At 42.7% G+C, this 16,748-nt stretch overlaps 1 protein-coding gene across 1 annotated transcript; it reads left to right on the forward strand.

Moving 5' to 3' along the window:
* The first annotated feature begins 987 nt into the window (after window positions 1-987).
* glud1b (glutamate dehydrogenase 1b) lies at window positions 988-16,158 on the forward strand. The gene is made up of 13 exons (XM_035612201.2): window positions 988-1,550; window positions 5,072-5,152; window positions 5,480-5,535; window positions 6,238-6,301; window positions 7,102-7,196; window positions 8,284-8,463; window positions 10,248-10,385; window positions 10,529-10,666; window positions 10,775-10,855; window positions 11,688-11,811; window positions 14,250-14,341; window positions 14,610-14,672; window positions 15,146-16,158. Exons 1-13 carry the CDS (start codon window positions 1,154-1,156, stop codon window positions 15,263-15,265), a joined length of 1,629 nt encoding a protein of 542 aa, XP_035468094.1. The 5' UTR covers window positions 988-1,153; the 3' UTR covers window positions 15,266-16,158.
* Window positions 16,159-16,748: the final 590 nt, after the last annotated feature.

The raw sequence follows: 16,748 nt of genomic DNA on the forward strand, positions 1-16,748 counted from the left end.
ATCGCAAACATCAGCAGATCGACCCCACCATCTCTTCCCTCACTCAACAGATCAGGGAACAGCTGATAACAACAGGCCCCTGAAAAGATCCTCTGATCAAGCCACAAAGTACAAAACTCTACAACACTGTGATTCGCCGTGTACAAAAAGCTAATTAATGACCAGGCGGATGCACTTTCTAATCTATATCAGCTCATGTTACAATAAATGTAATAAACATACTGACATAGTTAATATGGAATGAACTGCCTCTTGTTCCCATGGAATCAGTTTGGGCTACGAAATAATGTATTGTTAATAATATAACAATAGTAATGATGATAATAATAATAACAGTAATACATTTAATTTATAAAGCGCTTTTAACAAGGCCTCAAAGACACTGTACATGAGTTAAAAACAGACAAAAGCGAAGTGTGTGAAGGAGGAGTACCGCAGGTCCTTCCTTCCTGCTGCTGTGAGACTGTATAATCAGCACTGCTCTCAGTAGAACACAAACACACACAGACACACAGGCACACAGACACAGACACAGACACAGACACACACACACACACACACACACACACACACACACACACACAGGACTTCACCATTCTCCATGTGTAACTATTGCTACTGCTCTGTATATAGTATTTATACATTTTTTTTTATATTGTCTGTCATATTTTTTACATACCTATTGCTTTTAAAAATAAATGATTTCTATATTCTTCCATCCACTTTGCTGTTGTAATGTCCACATTTCCCTATTGTGGGACGAATAAAGGTATATCTTATCTCATCCTATCTTATAAACCATATAAACTGACGACTGTGGTCAATGACGCTGATTTAAAAAAAAAAAAATCACTGGTGGAAACTCGGGAGCGCGCACTGTCATCAGTAAACCCCCGACCCTCCCTCGGGGGCGCGCCTCCTTTGGTCCTCCTCTTCCGCGTGGCGCGTGCTGCGTGCTGCCTTTTAAAGCAAACACGCGCAGCTTGTCGTTCCCCACTCGGCCAGAGGACGCGACGCGCGGAGGAGTTGCAGTGTCGGTCATTCGTACCCCCCCCTCTCCTGTTGTCACCCCCGTTGTCCTCGTTGTTTTTTTTTGTACACTTTTCTATTTTTCTTCGAGTTGTTCGTGTTCACGGTTAGCTAAGTTCCCGTCATGTATCGGTATTTCGGGGAGCTGCTGAGCCGCTCCGCGGGCAGCGCTCTGGCCTCGGGGTGCGTGGACTCCGCCCTCCCGGTGTCCTCGTCCCTGATGCGGGTGCGTCACTATGCCGACGCCGCGGACAAGCCCGACGACCCCAACTTCTTCAGGATGGTCGAGGGCTTCTTCGACCGCGGCGCCGCCATCGTGGAGGACAAGCTGGTGGAGGACCTGCGGACCAGGGAGACCCCCGAGCAGAAGAGGAACCGCGTGCGGGGCATCCTGCGCATCATCAAGCCCTGCAACCACGTCCTGAGCGTGTCTTTCCCCATCAAGAGGGACAACGGAGAGTGGGAGGTGGTGGAGGGGTACCGCGCCCAGCACAGCCAGCACAGGACACCCTGCAAAGGAGGTGAGCCTCGAGTCACACCTCCCCGACTGGCCAACTTTGACAGTTAGCCATAGCCAGCTACTTAGCAATTAGTTAGCAGCAGCGTTAGCCTCTTAAAAGCACAAAACACAAGGCAGCCGCTGTCAACAGCTGCAGCCGCCGCGCACCGTTACACTCCCGGCCAGTCCGGTTTGATCCGGAGCCAACCGCCGTTACATCCGCATTTCGAATAGCTGCCTATATGTGTACATAAGACCGCCACCACTTTAGACTTTGTGCGCAGTGTGCGTTGACCTTCCTGCTCACCTGTGGCTGTCACGGCGCAGCTGTTTGTTAGCCCAGCTAGCTGTGAAAACGAATGCACATATTCAATGTTGTCTTGCCAAGTGCCGTCGTTTTTGCTAACGGTTTCTCACAACTCTTTGGTTTGACCTGCTGCAACACTGGCTGGCTGCTGCACCAGCTCATTTTCTAGCCACCGGCGACGTGCTCTTTCTGGACATCGGATGTATGGTGCATTGATGTCATTGAGCATTTCAGGGTTCAGCTCTGAACACATGTGCTGCACAAAACACATGGCTGACCACTGGAGACCCTTCTGCCCATCACCCGTGATCCAGACACAAACCCGGGAAAGTGTCAAAAAACCAGGGGTGAAGGACGCTGAATGTTGTCCAGTGGAACCAGCTTTGGGCAAAATATGGCCTAAAATCCTCTCTGCTCAGTGATGTATACCCCCAGGGTTCAGAGGTCAAGGTTTAAAGTGGAGGCGTTATGGCCTACTGCTGTAGTGCATTCTGGGTAAATTGCGCGTAGAGGGTTGAAGGGGAATAGGAAGACGGGCGGTGTGAGCAATGAGATGGGGGTGGTAGTGTGTGCAGGCACTCCCATTTGTCAGCAGGGTGACAGGTGGGGGGAGGCCGCTGCAGAGAGGAGGCCTTCTCTATAGAAAGAGAAATCCCATTTCAGTCAGCCAGTCAAAGGGCATGTTTGAATGGTATGTTGCGGACATTGGCCCCGCGTTAACACCATGGAACCTGCAACTGTGTAATGCAGTGAATGGAGGCCTATTCTGGGGAAGACGTGCCCTTTGCTCAACGGGCTAATGTACAAGAATTGCTTGAGGGATTTAAAAAGGAATCGATTGGAGAGTGTGGCCTCATATGTGTCACCCACAAAGTATCCAATCAATCACGAGTTTCTCCACCAAATCACTTAATCAGTGATAGGTCAGTGCCACACACTGTCCTGCCAGTGTACAAACCCAGCTTGGCATTAACAGTCCTCTATAGTAGTAGGTAGTATTACAAAAAAGCTTTCTCTCTAATGCTGCTTAATTTAGATCAAAGGAACAGCTGACCAGTTGTTACAGTGGCCGACCACACAACTATCTGGAAGTGTTAACTTTTGATTCGTAGTTATTTAGTGGCACTAAACAGCGGGTTAAATAATAATTAGTATGACAAGACGGTTAACAGCCTACAGTTAACAACAGGAGTCGCTTGTCTTGGACCTTAACTTGGCCTGTACAAAAATAATATGCAATTTACACAATTGTGATTTAACTGTCAAGTGTTATTGATTCAAGTGGCCCAGTAAACAAGTCTGATGGGCTCATCATTCCAACGTCGTAGATTAAAATGGGGGTGTAATAGTAAAATTAACTGCGTTTAATCATTGATTTGGTGCATAGACCTTTGGCTGTGTTCGTTGCAAACTACAAAGTGCAAAGGCTGTTTCTGAGTGTGCATGTGGTGCTCATGCTCCAGCTTTGAGGGCCAGTCTGGCATAAACGTTGCAAATTCAGTATTGAATTTCATTTCCTTTACTCGCCAATGGATATCTGCAGCAGCGTCAACAGTGTAAACTCCTGTTTTGCCTCTATTTCTATCTCCTCTTTGCTTCCATAAGTAGTTGCTTCCAAAATAGCTAGCTTTTGATAGAGTCATCGTGGTGCAGTCTGCACCAAAAAATGGGGGTTTTCTATCAGTTCTCTTTGAACTTAGAGGAAATAGAACACAACGCCTTAAATGCAGGAACATCATATGGAGTGCGTTTCATCGCGTGGATGTCTAGAAGAGAGTTTGTGACAAGTTGTCCAAAAGCACAAGCCGCTCAAGTTTAGTTTAGTCTGCCAAATAGTCGACACCCTTCTCCTTTCTGTGAAGAATTGGAATGAATTTCTTCACATAAATTCATGTCAAATGGAAAACCACATGTTCAACAGTTTGGCAAAGTTGCATCGACTATGTCATAGAAGTTAAAACAGGAGCCCTTCTGTAGACACAGAATTACAAACTCTTACTAACTAAAGAACATCAATAGCAAAAAAACTGTAATCATTAAAAGAAATAGTGTTTTTTAACCAAACAAACCTCGAAATCTGTTTTAAAACGAGTGTAGATATGTGTACACTGTACAGGGTCTGAAGCAGAAAGCTCCGTCAAGTGAGGTCTTCTGTAAAAAAACATACAAACATAAAACGAGCTACACAGATTGCAGTGGAAACTCTGAATTTCAGCGTGGGCCTCAGTTTATATCCCAAAGTCTGCCCTCTAATTCAGAGGAATGTGTTTACAGAAGCGTTTGAGTTCTTGTTGCTATGATCGGCTCTTGGTTGGGTGGATACATGACTTGTTGGTTGGGGGGGATGGGTTTGCAGCCTGGCCTTTTTTCCCTTTTTAATTTGATCACTGAGCTCAAGATTGTCCTCTGTTGGCCTGAGGTAGCTCAGCTGATCTGTGGATGAATGGGAATTAAGATCTAGATGAAGAACCCCAACAACCTTTCACAAGATGGAGATGTTTTTGCACACGCAGATCGACACAAAGTGCTCTTGTCTCTTCTTGTCTCCGCTGTTTGCCCTTTGGATTGCTCTGCGTAAGCTAACACTGGAGACGCAATATTTGGTATTGCCGGACACACACACACACACACACACACACACACACACACACACACACACACACACACACACACACACACACACACACACACACACACACACTGTACCATTGGTGTGTAGTAGTACAACTTGGGCAGTATGGCAGGGCCAGCAGCTGGTATTCATCTCTGCACAAGGGCCTGCCCTCACATGTTTCCCTGGCAACGATGGTAAACGTCAAGCAACAGGATGAATTGACTGCCGCTTGTGGGCCGGGGCCAAAATGGAGGGCTGGGATTGGCTCGTTCGGTCTCCACCCGCCCCCATCTCTGTTACTGTGACTGTCGGACACGGTCAGGGATCCCTGGCCTGTTTACGTGGTCAGGTGCGGATGTGGAGAATTGGTCCAGTCTCACTTAATAGCACAGATGGAGCATCTGTGCTATTAATGTATTTAATCATTCTGAATACAGCTGATTAAACATCAAATATCGATTGTTAAAGATAGAAAATAAAAAAATATAATTTGCTAAAAATACAAAAATCGGTTTAAATAACTTTTACTCGTACAACTCATACACTTCTATTTTCCCCCCAGTTTTTTTGTGTTTTAAACTTACCCGTGTGTGTGTGTGTGTGTGTGTGTGTGTGTCCTCAGGTATCCGTTACAGTACAGAGGTGTCTGTGGATGAGGTGAAAGCCCTGGCTTCTCTGATGACCTACAAGTGTGCTGTTGTCGGTAGGTATTAAAGTCTAAAACTCTCCCCAAGGCGTCTTGGTGGTTATCCCCTTATTTTCCACAAACACAGTAAAACAAATGTCTTTTTCCATCTTTTTAAGTTTTAAAGTTCAAAAGTTCAATCAGGACACTGCTTTTGAGTTCATTTGCCAGGACGTTAGGTTGAGGAAATTGGAGAATAGTTATAATTTTTTTTGTTTTGTCTCTTCTTCTTCTGATGACACTTAAAAGATGTAGTTCTGCCTTTGGTGTCTTGTAGTTTTGTGTGTTGCCACACATATTTATGTTCCTGTGGTTTATTAAGTTGTATCATTATTTTTCCTCCAGATGTGCCATTTGGGGGAGCCAAAGCTGGAGTCAAGATCAACGTCAAGAATTACTCTGTAAGCCTTCTAATGTCAATCCTCCTTCCCCACACTTACACACCCCCACTGTAAAATAATGCTGTATGTAGAGATGCACACAAATGTTAAAGTGTTTCCTATAAGGAAAGCAACGCAGCCTAAGATGAAAACTTAACATCCACAAGACTGGCAGTCTTTGGCGGGGATATCAGTTTTCCACATCTCCCTTTCTCACATCCAAACAAACCCTGCAGATGAGTCACAGCCTTTCATGTTGTGTGTGTTCATCCACTCAGCGAGGGCGGGAATTAAGAGAGAATGATTAAAGAGAGAGGTCGAGATGTGAGAGAGATGCTTGTTAAGCAGATGATCAAATGTCCCTCGCCTCTATCTTTTTCTAGATTGAATTTTAATTCAAAAGCTGGAGGAAGGGCTTGTGCCAATAAATGACCCGATATACTTTTCAGTATTTTGTGGTTTAAGTTAAATGTTCACATTCTGTTAATGATGCTTCCCTGTTTTTTATTTGATTATAAATGGACATTAATCTATCTATTAATGTTTGTTGCCTATGAGTTTAGACGTGTGACTGGAAGGAAAACCTAAACAACACCCCCCCGACACTTTTATTAAAATGCCCAAGCATCTTTCTAAATATCTGATTGAAACTATTCCTTTATATCTATTTTTTTATTATTTATATATTTTTTGTTGAACTTTACTGTGTTTCTGTCTCTGTAGGACAATGAGCTGGAGAAGATTACAAGGAGATTCACTATTGAGCTGGCCAAGAAGGGTTTCATTGGTGAGATTTCTTTTGTGTGTATGTGTGTTTTAGACTAACTTTTAAAGTTTCAAAACTTGTTACTAAAAAAAGCTAAAAGCATTTTAGATTTTCACTGAGTGATTGATTAGTTGTATTTGTTTAGTAACTTAGTTTTGAAAGATTGACGTTCACCGTCCTTGTCACTGTTTGCCCAAAGAGCTGCTGTGATGGATATTTCCACTGAGAGAAGTAAACATTTCCTGTCGTCCAGCGCTGTTTGTTCAGGTCGGGGTAGATCAGGGTGCGCCTGTGTCAGCGGTGGAGGGAAATGAATGCGGAGACAAAGGGATCGGGATCAAATTTCAACTTGAATGTGATGTTGGATGTTTTGTGTTCAGTTCAAAATGCGTCACCGAGTGATGTGACGGCATGCTATGTGTATTTTGACATTTTTATATTCTTGTAAACAGCCACAGTTGTTTAATTTGGTGAGGTTTTATACAAGGACCTTCACTAGTTAGATGCATAAAACACCTAGGGGGCGCAGGGGTACCCGCTTCAGATTACCGCCCCATTCTGTCAGTGTGAGTGTAACGTGGTCAAACTGCCCCTATTGAGATATTCGGTCATCCTTTTCTCTCTCTCTCTCAGTAGTCCCATCCCCCACCTCTTTGCATGCCCTGCTTCTGTTTTTGGATCTTGTTCCAGGAAAACAGACCCTCGAGGGCACATGTGTATATAATGTGTGACACGAAGCCTTGTGCTTAACAGTCGTTTGCATACTTCACAGAATTCTATTCCTTCCCTCCCTCCCTCTCCTACGTGTCTTTGTTCACCAGGACCCGGCATCGACGTCCCTGCCCCAGACATGAGCACAGGAGAGAGGGAAATGTCCTGGATTGCCGACACATACGCCAACACCATTGCACACACTGTGAGTTCTCAAACATACACTGTCTGATTTGGCTGGTTGTTTTTTTTTTACTGAATCATAAAATAGGGGGGAAAAACGAAGAATGACTCATATGTTAACCACGAAAAGTGGTTTCCTGCCTCTCCCTTCCCAGCAAACCAGGGAGACATTCCAGCTTCACAGACTGAGGCCTGCCTGTGTGTGTGTTTTCATCAGATAATCCTTCTCCTATCAAATCCTGTCAAACAGCTCTTATTTGACCAAAGATAAACAATATTTACCTGTGTGTTAAGAACATGTGCCTATATGAATTGTCAAAAGTTAAATCCCAATCGTCAAAGATTATAATGCTCAAAAACTGTCATTCCAACTTGGTTGTGAGTGTCTTTAGGTCCTTAGGAAAAGTGTAAAATTTAATTTGGAAGAAGTTGGGAAAGGGCAAATGCAGCGTTAAGAAAATCCAACTTATTTTACCAGAGACTTTGACTCCATCCCAGGCCAACCGCACGCAAACCATCAGACTGCTTAATCATGTAATCTAATTCCGTTCATCGATCTAACGAGAACCACACTAGTAATACATTTGACATGCTAATTTTGCCTTTCCACTCTACGTTTCTAAACTCCTCTCACCTTATGCAGTCATGTGACCTCTGTTTCAGAAACCCCTGGCAGCACTTTAGAGTGGGTGACACATTCCTTCTCCTGCTCTGGGTATCTGAGGGCAGAGGATTATGGGTAGTGTGTGCAGATGTCCTGTCAACCTCTGCACTGTCTGGTAGTGTGACACTACACAACCTCTCGTTGTGTGTCAACACTCCGGCACCACCGATGGCCCACGAGATGCTAGTTTAAAAAATCTCTTGACTGTATTGAATTCCATTTGTAGCGATTGTCTATTGAAATATGACAAATCGTAGTAGTCTCTGCGCTGGTTTCAAGATTTGTAATGGAAATGTGAGAACGATCGGAAGCCTTGAGAAAAGTTCTTCCCGACTGGGAAAACCCCAAAATGAGGCTTCAGAAACACAACGATTCTCCTGCTGTGTAAATAATTTTCTACGGTTTGTGGTGTTTGATTTTCCTTTTTTTGCGTGTGTGCGCGCAGGACATCAACGCCCACGCCTGTGTGACAGGAAAACCCATCAGCCAGGGAGGAATCCATGGACGTATCTCCGCCACTGGTCGCGGAGTTTTCCATGGCATCGAGAACTTCATTAACGAGGCGTCCTACATGAGCATGCTGGGCCTGACCCCTGGCTTCCAGGACAAGACCTTCATCGTCCAGGTACACACACAAACAACAGACAACGCACGCACGCACGCACGCACGCACGCACGCACGCACGCACGCACGCACGCACACACACACACACACACACACACACACACGCACACGGTTTGACCACAGTAGACATTTTGCTTAAGATATTTGCCCGCCAATTCTCCCAGGATTTAAGTTTTCATTTGAAATCATGATGAGGGGTTTACTGCTGCGTCTCAATCAGAGCCATGCCATCTGTTATCTGCTCTGATCTCCTCATACCAAGCAGACAGCAGGGAACTGCAGGAGTTCCCTTTTCTTTGTTCGGGGCAAATGATTCCGTAAGAAAGTGGGAATATTACATTTTCTTTTGTTTCGATGATTTAAATGTAATCTTAACAAAGAGGGGATAGAAAGAATCACTGGAAACCAAAACCACGAGAAAACCTTCCTTTCTTTAAGTGTCCCACGGATTTTAAATGCGGAATCTCTATGAGGTGAAGTTGGTGTGTGTTGTTGGGATGAAAAAGGCCAAGTTTCCCTCGCAGTTTCACTTCCACTCGTCACATGGAAGCCCCTCACGTGTGATGGACACGCACACAGAGACACACTTGACACATGGCCTCCGCTGCTTTCCTCGAATCCTTTTGTACGATTACCACTTTTTCACGACAACGATTTCTAATCCCACAGATAAGCAACTCTGTACGTTTAGATGTGTTTAACTAAACACAAAGTGTCTGTCAGGGTCAGGGTGGCTGCACCCTGTGTAACTTTCACACAAAAGAGGATCTGCTCATTATTGTTTCCTTACACGATGAATATTGTTCCTATCATTTCCTTTTTTTTTAAGAGGATACAGACATATTTTCTCAACTGTAATTAAAAAAAAAATTTGATGTTGAAAGGAGATGTTCGTGGGGGGGGGGGGTTTGAGTGATGAAAGGTGTCACTGAGGAGCTGAAGAAGCAATAACAATGGCTGAATCATCACATAAATGTTCAGAAAAAACTAATCCCATTGCGTGCGTGCGAGAATTGCATTGTACTGAGATTAGGTTTTCTTAGAGATTTATTCGTAAGAGAGGAGCCAGCAGATCTTGTTTTTACTCCCCTATCACTTGATCCTTTTTTTTCTTCTCTTTTTTTAATCGGCCGTAAAGTCAGCCCTTCGTATTGCCATCATCCTATGACACTGTATATTCCATGACAAGATGGAAATTAAGTCGGAGCTCAGCCTTTCCGTAAAAATGTGTTGAATGGTCTGAGATTCATTTGTATAATTTGTACAGAGGTTCCAATCTTTTAACATCTCCGACAATATGAATAATTATTGTGGCCAATGCTCTTAATCAGTGTTTGAGACTTTTCCCTTTTGCCCCTCTATTTTTTTATTTTTTTATTTGAAAAAGATATGTTCTGTATTTTTGATGTATAGCGATAACATGATATATATGTATAATGCGATATACGATCGTCCATATCACCCACCCATATTCCCAATCGGATTGAATCAACAGGCTCCAGCAGTGATATACTTTAACGATGACACACTGCAACTGAATGACATTACCTGGAAAACATCCTCCCTGTCCACCTGTGAATGTTGGTGAGAAATGGAGACTGGTCAGATGCATAAAAAAAATTCAAACAGAATAGTTTAATCAAACATATTTATTGTCAGGGATCACCTTTAATATTACGGTGGACGAGGATGGTGTCATAACCTCAGCCGGCCACATGGTGGCACCAGAATATAGTTATTTGGAGCTGTACTGAAATATTCACTATTGCTGTGGCTTTTCACAGGGCTTTGGTAATGTGGGTCTCCACTCTATGAGGTACCTGCACAGGTTTGGTGCCAAGTGTGTGGGCGTCGGTGAGATTGACGGAGCCATCTACAACGCAGACGGCATCGACCCCAAACAGCTGGAGGACTACAAACTGGTACCAGCACAGTTTTTTTTTTTGTTTTTTTTGTCTGTGACTGATTTGTTGTCATGGAGCAATATTTTTGTCTGATAACATTCCTGCTTGCTGGAATTACAAATTTTCTTTTTCTTCTCTGTGCGTCTCTTCACTTTCTGCAGCAACACGGCACCATCGTGGGCTTCCCAGGAGCCAAACCCTACGAAGGGAGCATTTTGGAAGCTGACTGCCACATCTTGATCCCTGCTGCGGGAGAAAAGCAGCTCACACGTCTCAATGCCCCCAAGATCAAGGCTAAGGCAAACACTCAGTTTGATAAAACCCTTACATCGCTATTTGGATTCTTATGAAGACGAGAAATTGAACTTCATTGTAGTCATGTGACGTTTGAGTTTTGTTTGGTTTAGATCATTGCTGAGGGAGCCAATGGCCCGACCACCCCCGATGCTGACAAGGTCTTCCTGGAGAACAACGTCATGGTTATTCCTGTAAGTACACACACATACACACACACACGCGCACACGAGAAATGTGCAGTATTTGGATAGACGCATTTAAGAAGTTTTGAACCAATTCAAAACTCTGGATTTGCGTGTATGGTTTCCTTCAGCTCAATTCAAGTGAATAAATTGGTTCCTGACACACTTCACGCATAATGGCTCTGAAAGAATAGTGTCTCAGAAGTATGGCATGATATGATTTTTTGCAACTGAGCACCAATTGGGATTTAGCAACACTTGACATCTAATTTGTCTGATGACAGTTGCTTTATGTTTCAAACATTGTCAATCAAATGGGATGAAACCAGAGATTAGCTGATTTTCGTTGGGTATTACATTCATGAATGGCACTTAATAAAACTTTAACTGAAACTTGTATAGAATAGAATGTAAAACCTTATCAATAAGCAACTTCTTAAACTTCTCATCTAGACAATCAGCCTTTATTTTTAAAACCACATTTTACTCATTTCATTTTTATACTTTTATTTATGTACTTTACACTTTTCCTCCACCGTCACTCTTGGTTCTCTTCATTCATTCTCCCTTTCAATGTTCGTGCACTAAAACCAGTTTTCTTGTGGGCTTGTGAAATCAATAATGTCACAAAGTGTTTGTTTCTTTTTCAGTTTATTTAATTGTCATTTATTTGTCAGAATTAAAAGGGGGGAAAAAAAACAATTCAATTTTCATTTTCAATTTTATTTGTACAGCGCCAAATCTCAACAAGCAGAAAACCCAACAGTTTCCACAATGAGCAAGCACTTGCACTGGCGACTGTTGAGGAGAAAAAACTTCAGTGTGATGTTTCATTCTGCAGGACATGTACCTGAATGCTGGTGGTGTGACCGTGTCTTATTTTGAGTGGCTGAAGAATCTCAACCACGTCAGCTATGGAAGACTGACCTTCAAATATGAGAGAGACTCAAACTACCACCTGCTCAGTGAGTACAAGACGACTGCTTTGTAATTCATGCAAAACCTGACAACAGACAGGGTCATATGACACAATTTTTTACAAGATATGTAAAAAACAGAATTTGTATAATAACCCTGTTTCTGCATGTCGAGGAGAAAAACGCACACTGAAGCCACACAAAGCCACACAGAATGGCTGCTACTCTATAGTTTCAACACACGACAAGTCGTCGCACGCGTCTGCTGTCGCTAACTAACTACGGCGCACGGAACAGAGTCAGATCTCCCGCCAACACACATTTCCCTGCACACGCCTCTGGATCTTGTATCATATGCCTACCGCTGCACATGCACACATATAGAAGCTACGTACACACACAGGCACACAAACAGCAGCTCACACCCCGACTCAGTCACACAGTCAGATACTGTTGTGGACTGCAGAGGCGTTGTTGTATTTAAGCAACCACAATCTAATTGTGTGTGTGTGTGTGTGTGTGTGTGTGTGTGTGTGTGTGTGTGTGTGTGTGTGTGTGTGTGTGTGTGTGTGTGTGTGTGTGTGTGTGTGTGTGTGTGTGTGTGTGTGTGTGTGTGTGTGTGTGTGTGTGTGTGTGTGTGTGTGTGTGTGTGTGTGTGTGTGTGTGTGTGTGTGTGTGTGTGTGTGTGTGTGTGTGTGTGTCACTATCAGTTGGTAGGCGTTGGGCAGTAATGCCTTCGGGGTTCATATCAGGACAACACTAACACACATGTTGCTGTCTAAACCTTATCAATAAGCAACTTTTTTAACTTGTTATCTAGACAAGCAGCTTTTATTTTTAAAACCACATTTAACTAATTTCATTTTTATACCTTTATTAATATACTTTTCACTTTTCCTCCACCGTCACTCTTGGTTCTCTCATTCATTCTCCCTTTCAATGTTCGTGCACTAAAACCAGAAACAACAATTTTTTTTCTACAAATCAGAAAAAAAAAAATGTAATTGACTTTACATCCCAGTCACCTATTCATTAATGAAAGGAAAAGGCTTTGATTTGTAGTTATTTACTGTATAATGATCCATGTTGAACTAGTCAACAGACAACCCATGACCTGTCCTTCCCCCCTATTTCTATTTCCATTGTATTTTATTTTGGGGCAGGGACTTTGGTCTCTTTGACCCCAGCCTTATCAGGAGATCCTTCTTCTTAAGCATCAGAATCATCAGAGTCTGACTCTTCAACAGCCAATTGTATCATTAGCTGCGTCAATTTTTCCAGTTCCATCTTTCTGAATTTTTTTCCAAATTCTGTCTTGATTGCCATGTATCACAAACTTTCCACTCGGGTACATACATACAGTGCCTCTCCTGTTGGCAAGTTTGATTTTACCCATCGGTTCATTTGTCCTGGACCCTGGATAAGAATTTAGTATTGCCTCTCTCCACTCTTCTTTGTTCTTGGTAAAGAAAATGAGGTTGCATCTTTCATCTTTTTTAATGTCCTCAAAGAGAGCATCTGGATTTTCCATCAGAATTATTTCTTTGCGTTCTTTCTTTTGTCTGTCTGACATTCCTTCTGGGTATACAATTCTTCTAGCAGGCATCTATGTAAAAAATCAAAAAGAAAGATTATTTTTTATGATTTAAAATGTTAGTGATAAAAGGTAAAACACATTAAACTTGCTGTGGTTTTATACCTTGTATTTCTCTTGTTGTTGTGTCTTTTTTTTCAAACTGGTATGGTTGACACTGGTCCAACAGCGGCTTCCTGTTGGCACAAAAACATTATCCAGGTTATAAAGACTTACCTTTACAGTGTGGATGTTATGAAGACATACCTACCCATAATATAGAAAAAGTCTACCTACCTAGTTAAGTCTAAATGTGACTCTTCTTTTCATGCAGCGCGTATTTCAGGTTGTTTGAATATGTTTGTAATTGCTGGAATACACTTTTACAAACGGTGGTCTGCAAGAATAAAAAGAAAAGAAACGTTTCTTTCTCTTTGCAGTACAGGAAACCTGGATGTGACACACCACTATCAAGGCAGTTAATGTAATGAAAATGCAAAATTGATTTGTTTTTAATATGGCCGTAAGAAGTGAAAAAGAATCCATCAACAACAAAATTTAAAGGACAGATAAATGAATGAATTCTTACCGAGTCTGTGGCAGTTCACGTAGAAGTGACTTGTGTTGCCTGATGGGCAAACAAGTGTCAGCTGATGTCTGTCTCAAGAGAAAGTACTCCTCTGTAAAACCTCCCCCTCTTTTTATATCTACCTTCTCTTTTGTTCACATGAAACCGCAGAGGATTTTTTCTTTCTTTAATTATAGGGAATATTAATATAAAAGATTATTGTTGTAAAACTACATTGATGAGATGATTCATCAGGGTGTTGATCATCGCTGGTATTTGTTTTTGATGCAGAAACTACACAGGCCTCTGAATTCTCGTCTCTTTGTCCTGTGTTATTTCTTGTAGTGTCGGTCCAGGAGAGTTTGGAGAGGAAGTTTGGCAAGCAGGGAGGACCCATCCCCGTTGTACCCACTGCTGACTTCCAGGCCAGAGTTGCCGTGAGTAACATGTACCGACATGCAGATATCCAAGCGTTGACCACCGCTGATCAGAAATTATTATTTTCTAATGATACATTTGAGGTCTACCCTGGAAAAAACAGCCATACGCTCACAACCTGACAGAAGCTCTCGGCCCTTCCACCAATAACAATTTAACCAAATCTCAAACATATAAATGAAAATGGTTAAATACTCTGCGACCTATATACCAGAGAATACAGAAGATAAACAATGATACATTTTATTTTTTTTATTTTCTTTGCAGGGTGCTTCTGAGAAGGACATTGTCCACTCCGGGTTGGCCTACACCATGGAGAGATCTTCTCGGGTAAGTGATCCCACAAGCCGCCGCACTGTCCGACATGAACTAGTGAACAGGGGCCATGCGCAGTGAAGTAAACTCAAATGAAACATCACGACTTTGTCTTCAGAAATCTAGGAAACCTCTGTGGTTCTCAAGCTTTTTCTGTCAGATACCCCATCCTCCTGCAAACCAGTTAAATGTCATTCAGTCATCAACAATACTGGGAAATTTGTAGCAAAACAAGTCAAATAGAGCGTTAGATTATTCAGATATTTTTGGGAACACGAGCTGCATGTTTGTATAAAATTTCACTTACACAACAGAAAAAAATCATTTCAAAGTTAAAATTGGTGAAAATTGTTTTTCGGGACAACAAGACACAAGGTCTTCCCGTTATTTTCCCTCTCATTTGGTTTTCCCTCTCATCTGTGTTCAGTTTGAAGCTTTATCTTCAAAGATGACAGTATTTATGAAATGTTCTCCCTCTGCCTTTTCAGCAAATCATGCGCACGGCGAGCAAGTACAACCTGGGTCTGGACCTGCGGACGGCCGCCTACGTCAACGCCATCGAAAAGGTCTTCAAAGTCTACAACGAGGCCGGGCTCACCTTCACATAAATGGCCAATCTCGACCCACGCTTCCTCCCCCCCCCCCCCCCCCGCCTGCTACTGATCTCCCTCTCCTGCCATCTTCCATCTATTACACAGCCTTCAGAACATATCGCTGTTTACCGCTGCTCTTTCGCCCTTTGTCGTACACACGTATACAGCCACACGTTGGCTAGCCTGGTTTTTACGCTGTGATCTTTTTGCTGCCATTGTATTGAATCTGCATCTCTGGGCTACATCCTGAGAGAGGACAAAAGACCCCATCCGCACCTCAGCCCCCATATAAATGTTATTGATATTGTTCTATGGCAGCCGTGTTCGAAACGTCCGGGTTTTTTTGTTTGTGATAGCTGAACGCATGCGTGACCCTCCTGTTGCGATGGTTTCAGTTGTCAGCACTACAGATGCCTTATTTCAGAAAGAAGTCTGCTCCAAAATGGAGCAGTTTCACTTCAATCAAAAGGGATTTAGATTTAACTACATGTGAATAAGAGAATAGTCAATTTATTACTTTTGAGTTTGTCTTCTTACTCTCTAAAGTCTAACGGTTAGTAGTGAAGTTGCCAAGGCACAGGATTGCCAACAATGAGTTGGTGTTTTTCTCCCGTAAGTTTTTGCCTTTCAAGATTGGATAGATGCTCTCCCACTCCTTGTCCCCTTCCTTTTTCTTCTTCCTTTCCTGTTTTCTTGCGCTTATCTCAAAAGCCGCTTCTTCCCGATTCCTCCGCTGGCCAACAAAGGGGAGCAGAGAGGGCGCGAGGTTGAGCGCCTGTTCCCTGGTTAAATATTTTTTTCAGTTTTAACCGTCCAGTTCCTCAACATAGAAAACCCTTTTGGAGGAACTTACTTTTTATTTTTATTTTATTCATTTTGTGGAAACCAATAAAATGTTCGGAAAATGATACAACAGCGTGTCGCGTGGGTTTTATTTTCATAGTAAACTGTCACAAACTGGGTGGACTGTAAAAGTAGTTTGAGCAGTGTGTGACAGCCGGATGCATTAATTTCAGATCAAGCAACAGGTATTAACCAGGAAATTAAACTGAACAAAAACCAATGCCAAAGAACCAATGGAGACTCCAATAGATCAGTACTCCCGAGTAAGAAGTAGTCAAGCTCAAAAGCTTTCTGATGCACTTTGACATGTTCAGGCATTTATGATTTATGTAGTCTACCCTACAAGTTTCTAAGGGTTGGAGAAGGAAGATTGAATTTTAAATTCAAAGAGATAAATTAGTTGCAACAATTGCTCTGGTTGCTCCCTTAGGACAAAGCTCACGTTAAACTAAAAGTTTGGGTTTTATCCTCAGAATGGACATCTGTGCTAACATTCTCAGGAACTTCATTAATTGCGAGTTTGATTGGTAAAGCGTCACATAATCTAAAATCACCGGGGCCTTCATGTTCCACCCGTGTCTCCATGTAATCCTGAAGCCCTGCCTTGTTGAAGGGGCCTCATAGTTTCAAATTTTGTTTAAATGCTGTAACTGAC

Source organism: Scophthalmus maximus, chromosome 16 (assembly GCF_022379125.1).
Source record: "Scophthalmus maximus strain ysfricsl-2021 chromosome 16, ASM2237912v1, whole genome shotgun sequence".
Taxonomy (NCBI): domain Eukaryota; kingdom Metazoa; phylum Chordata; class Actinopteri; order Pleuronectiformes; family Scophthalmidae; genus Scophthalmus; species Scophthalmus maximus.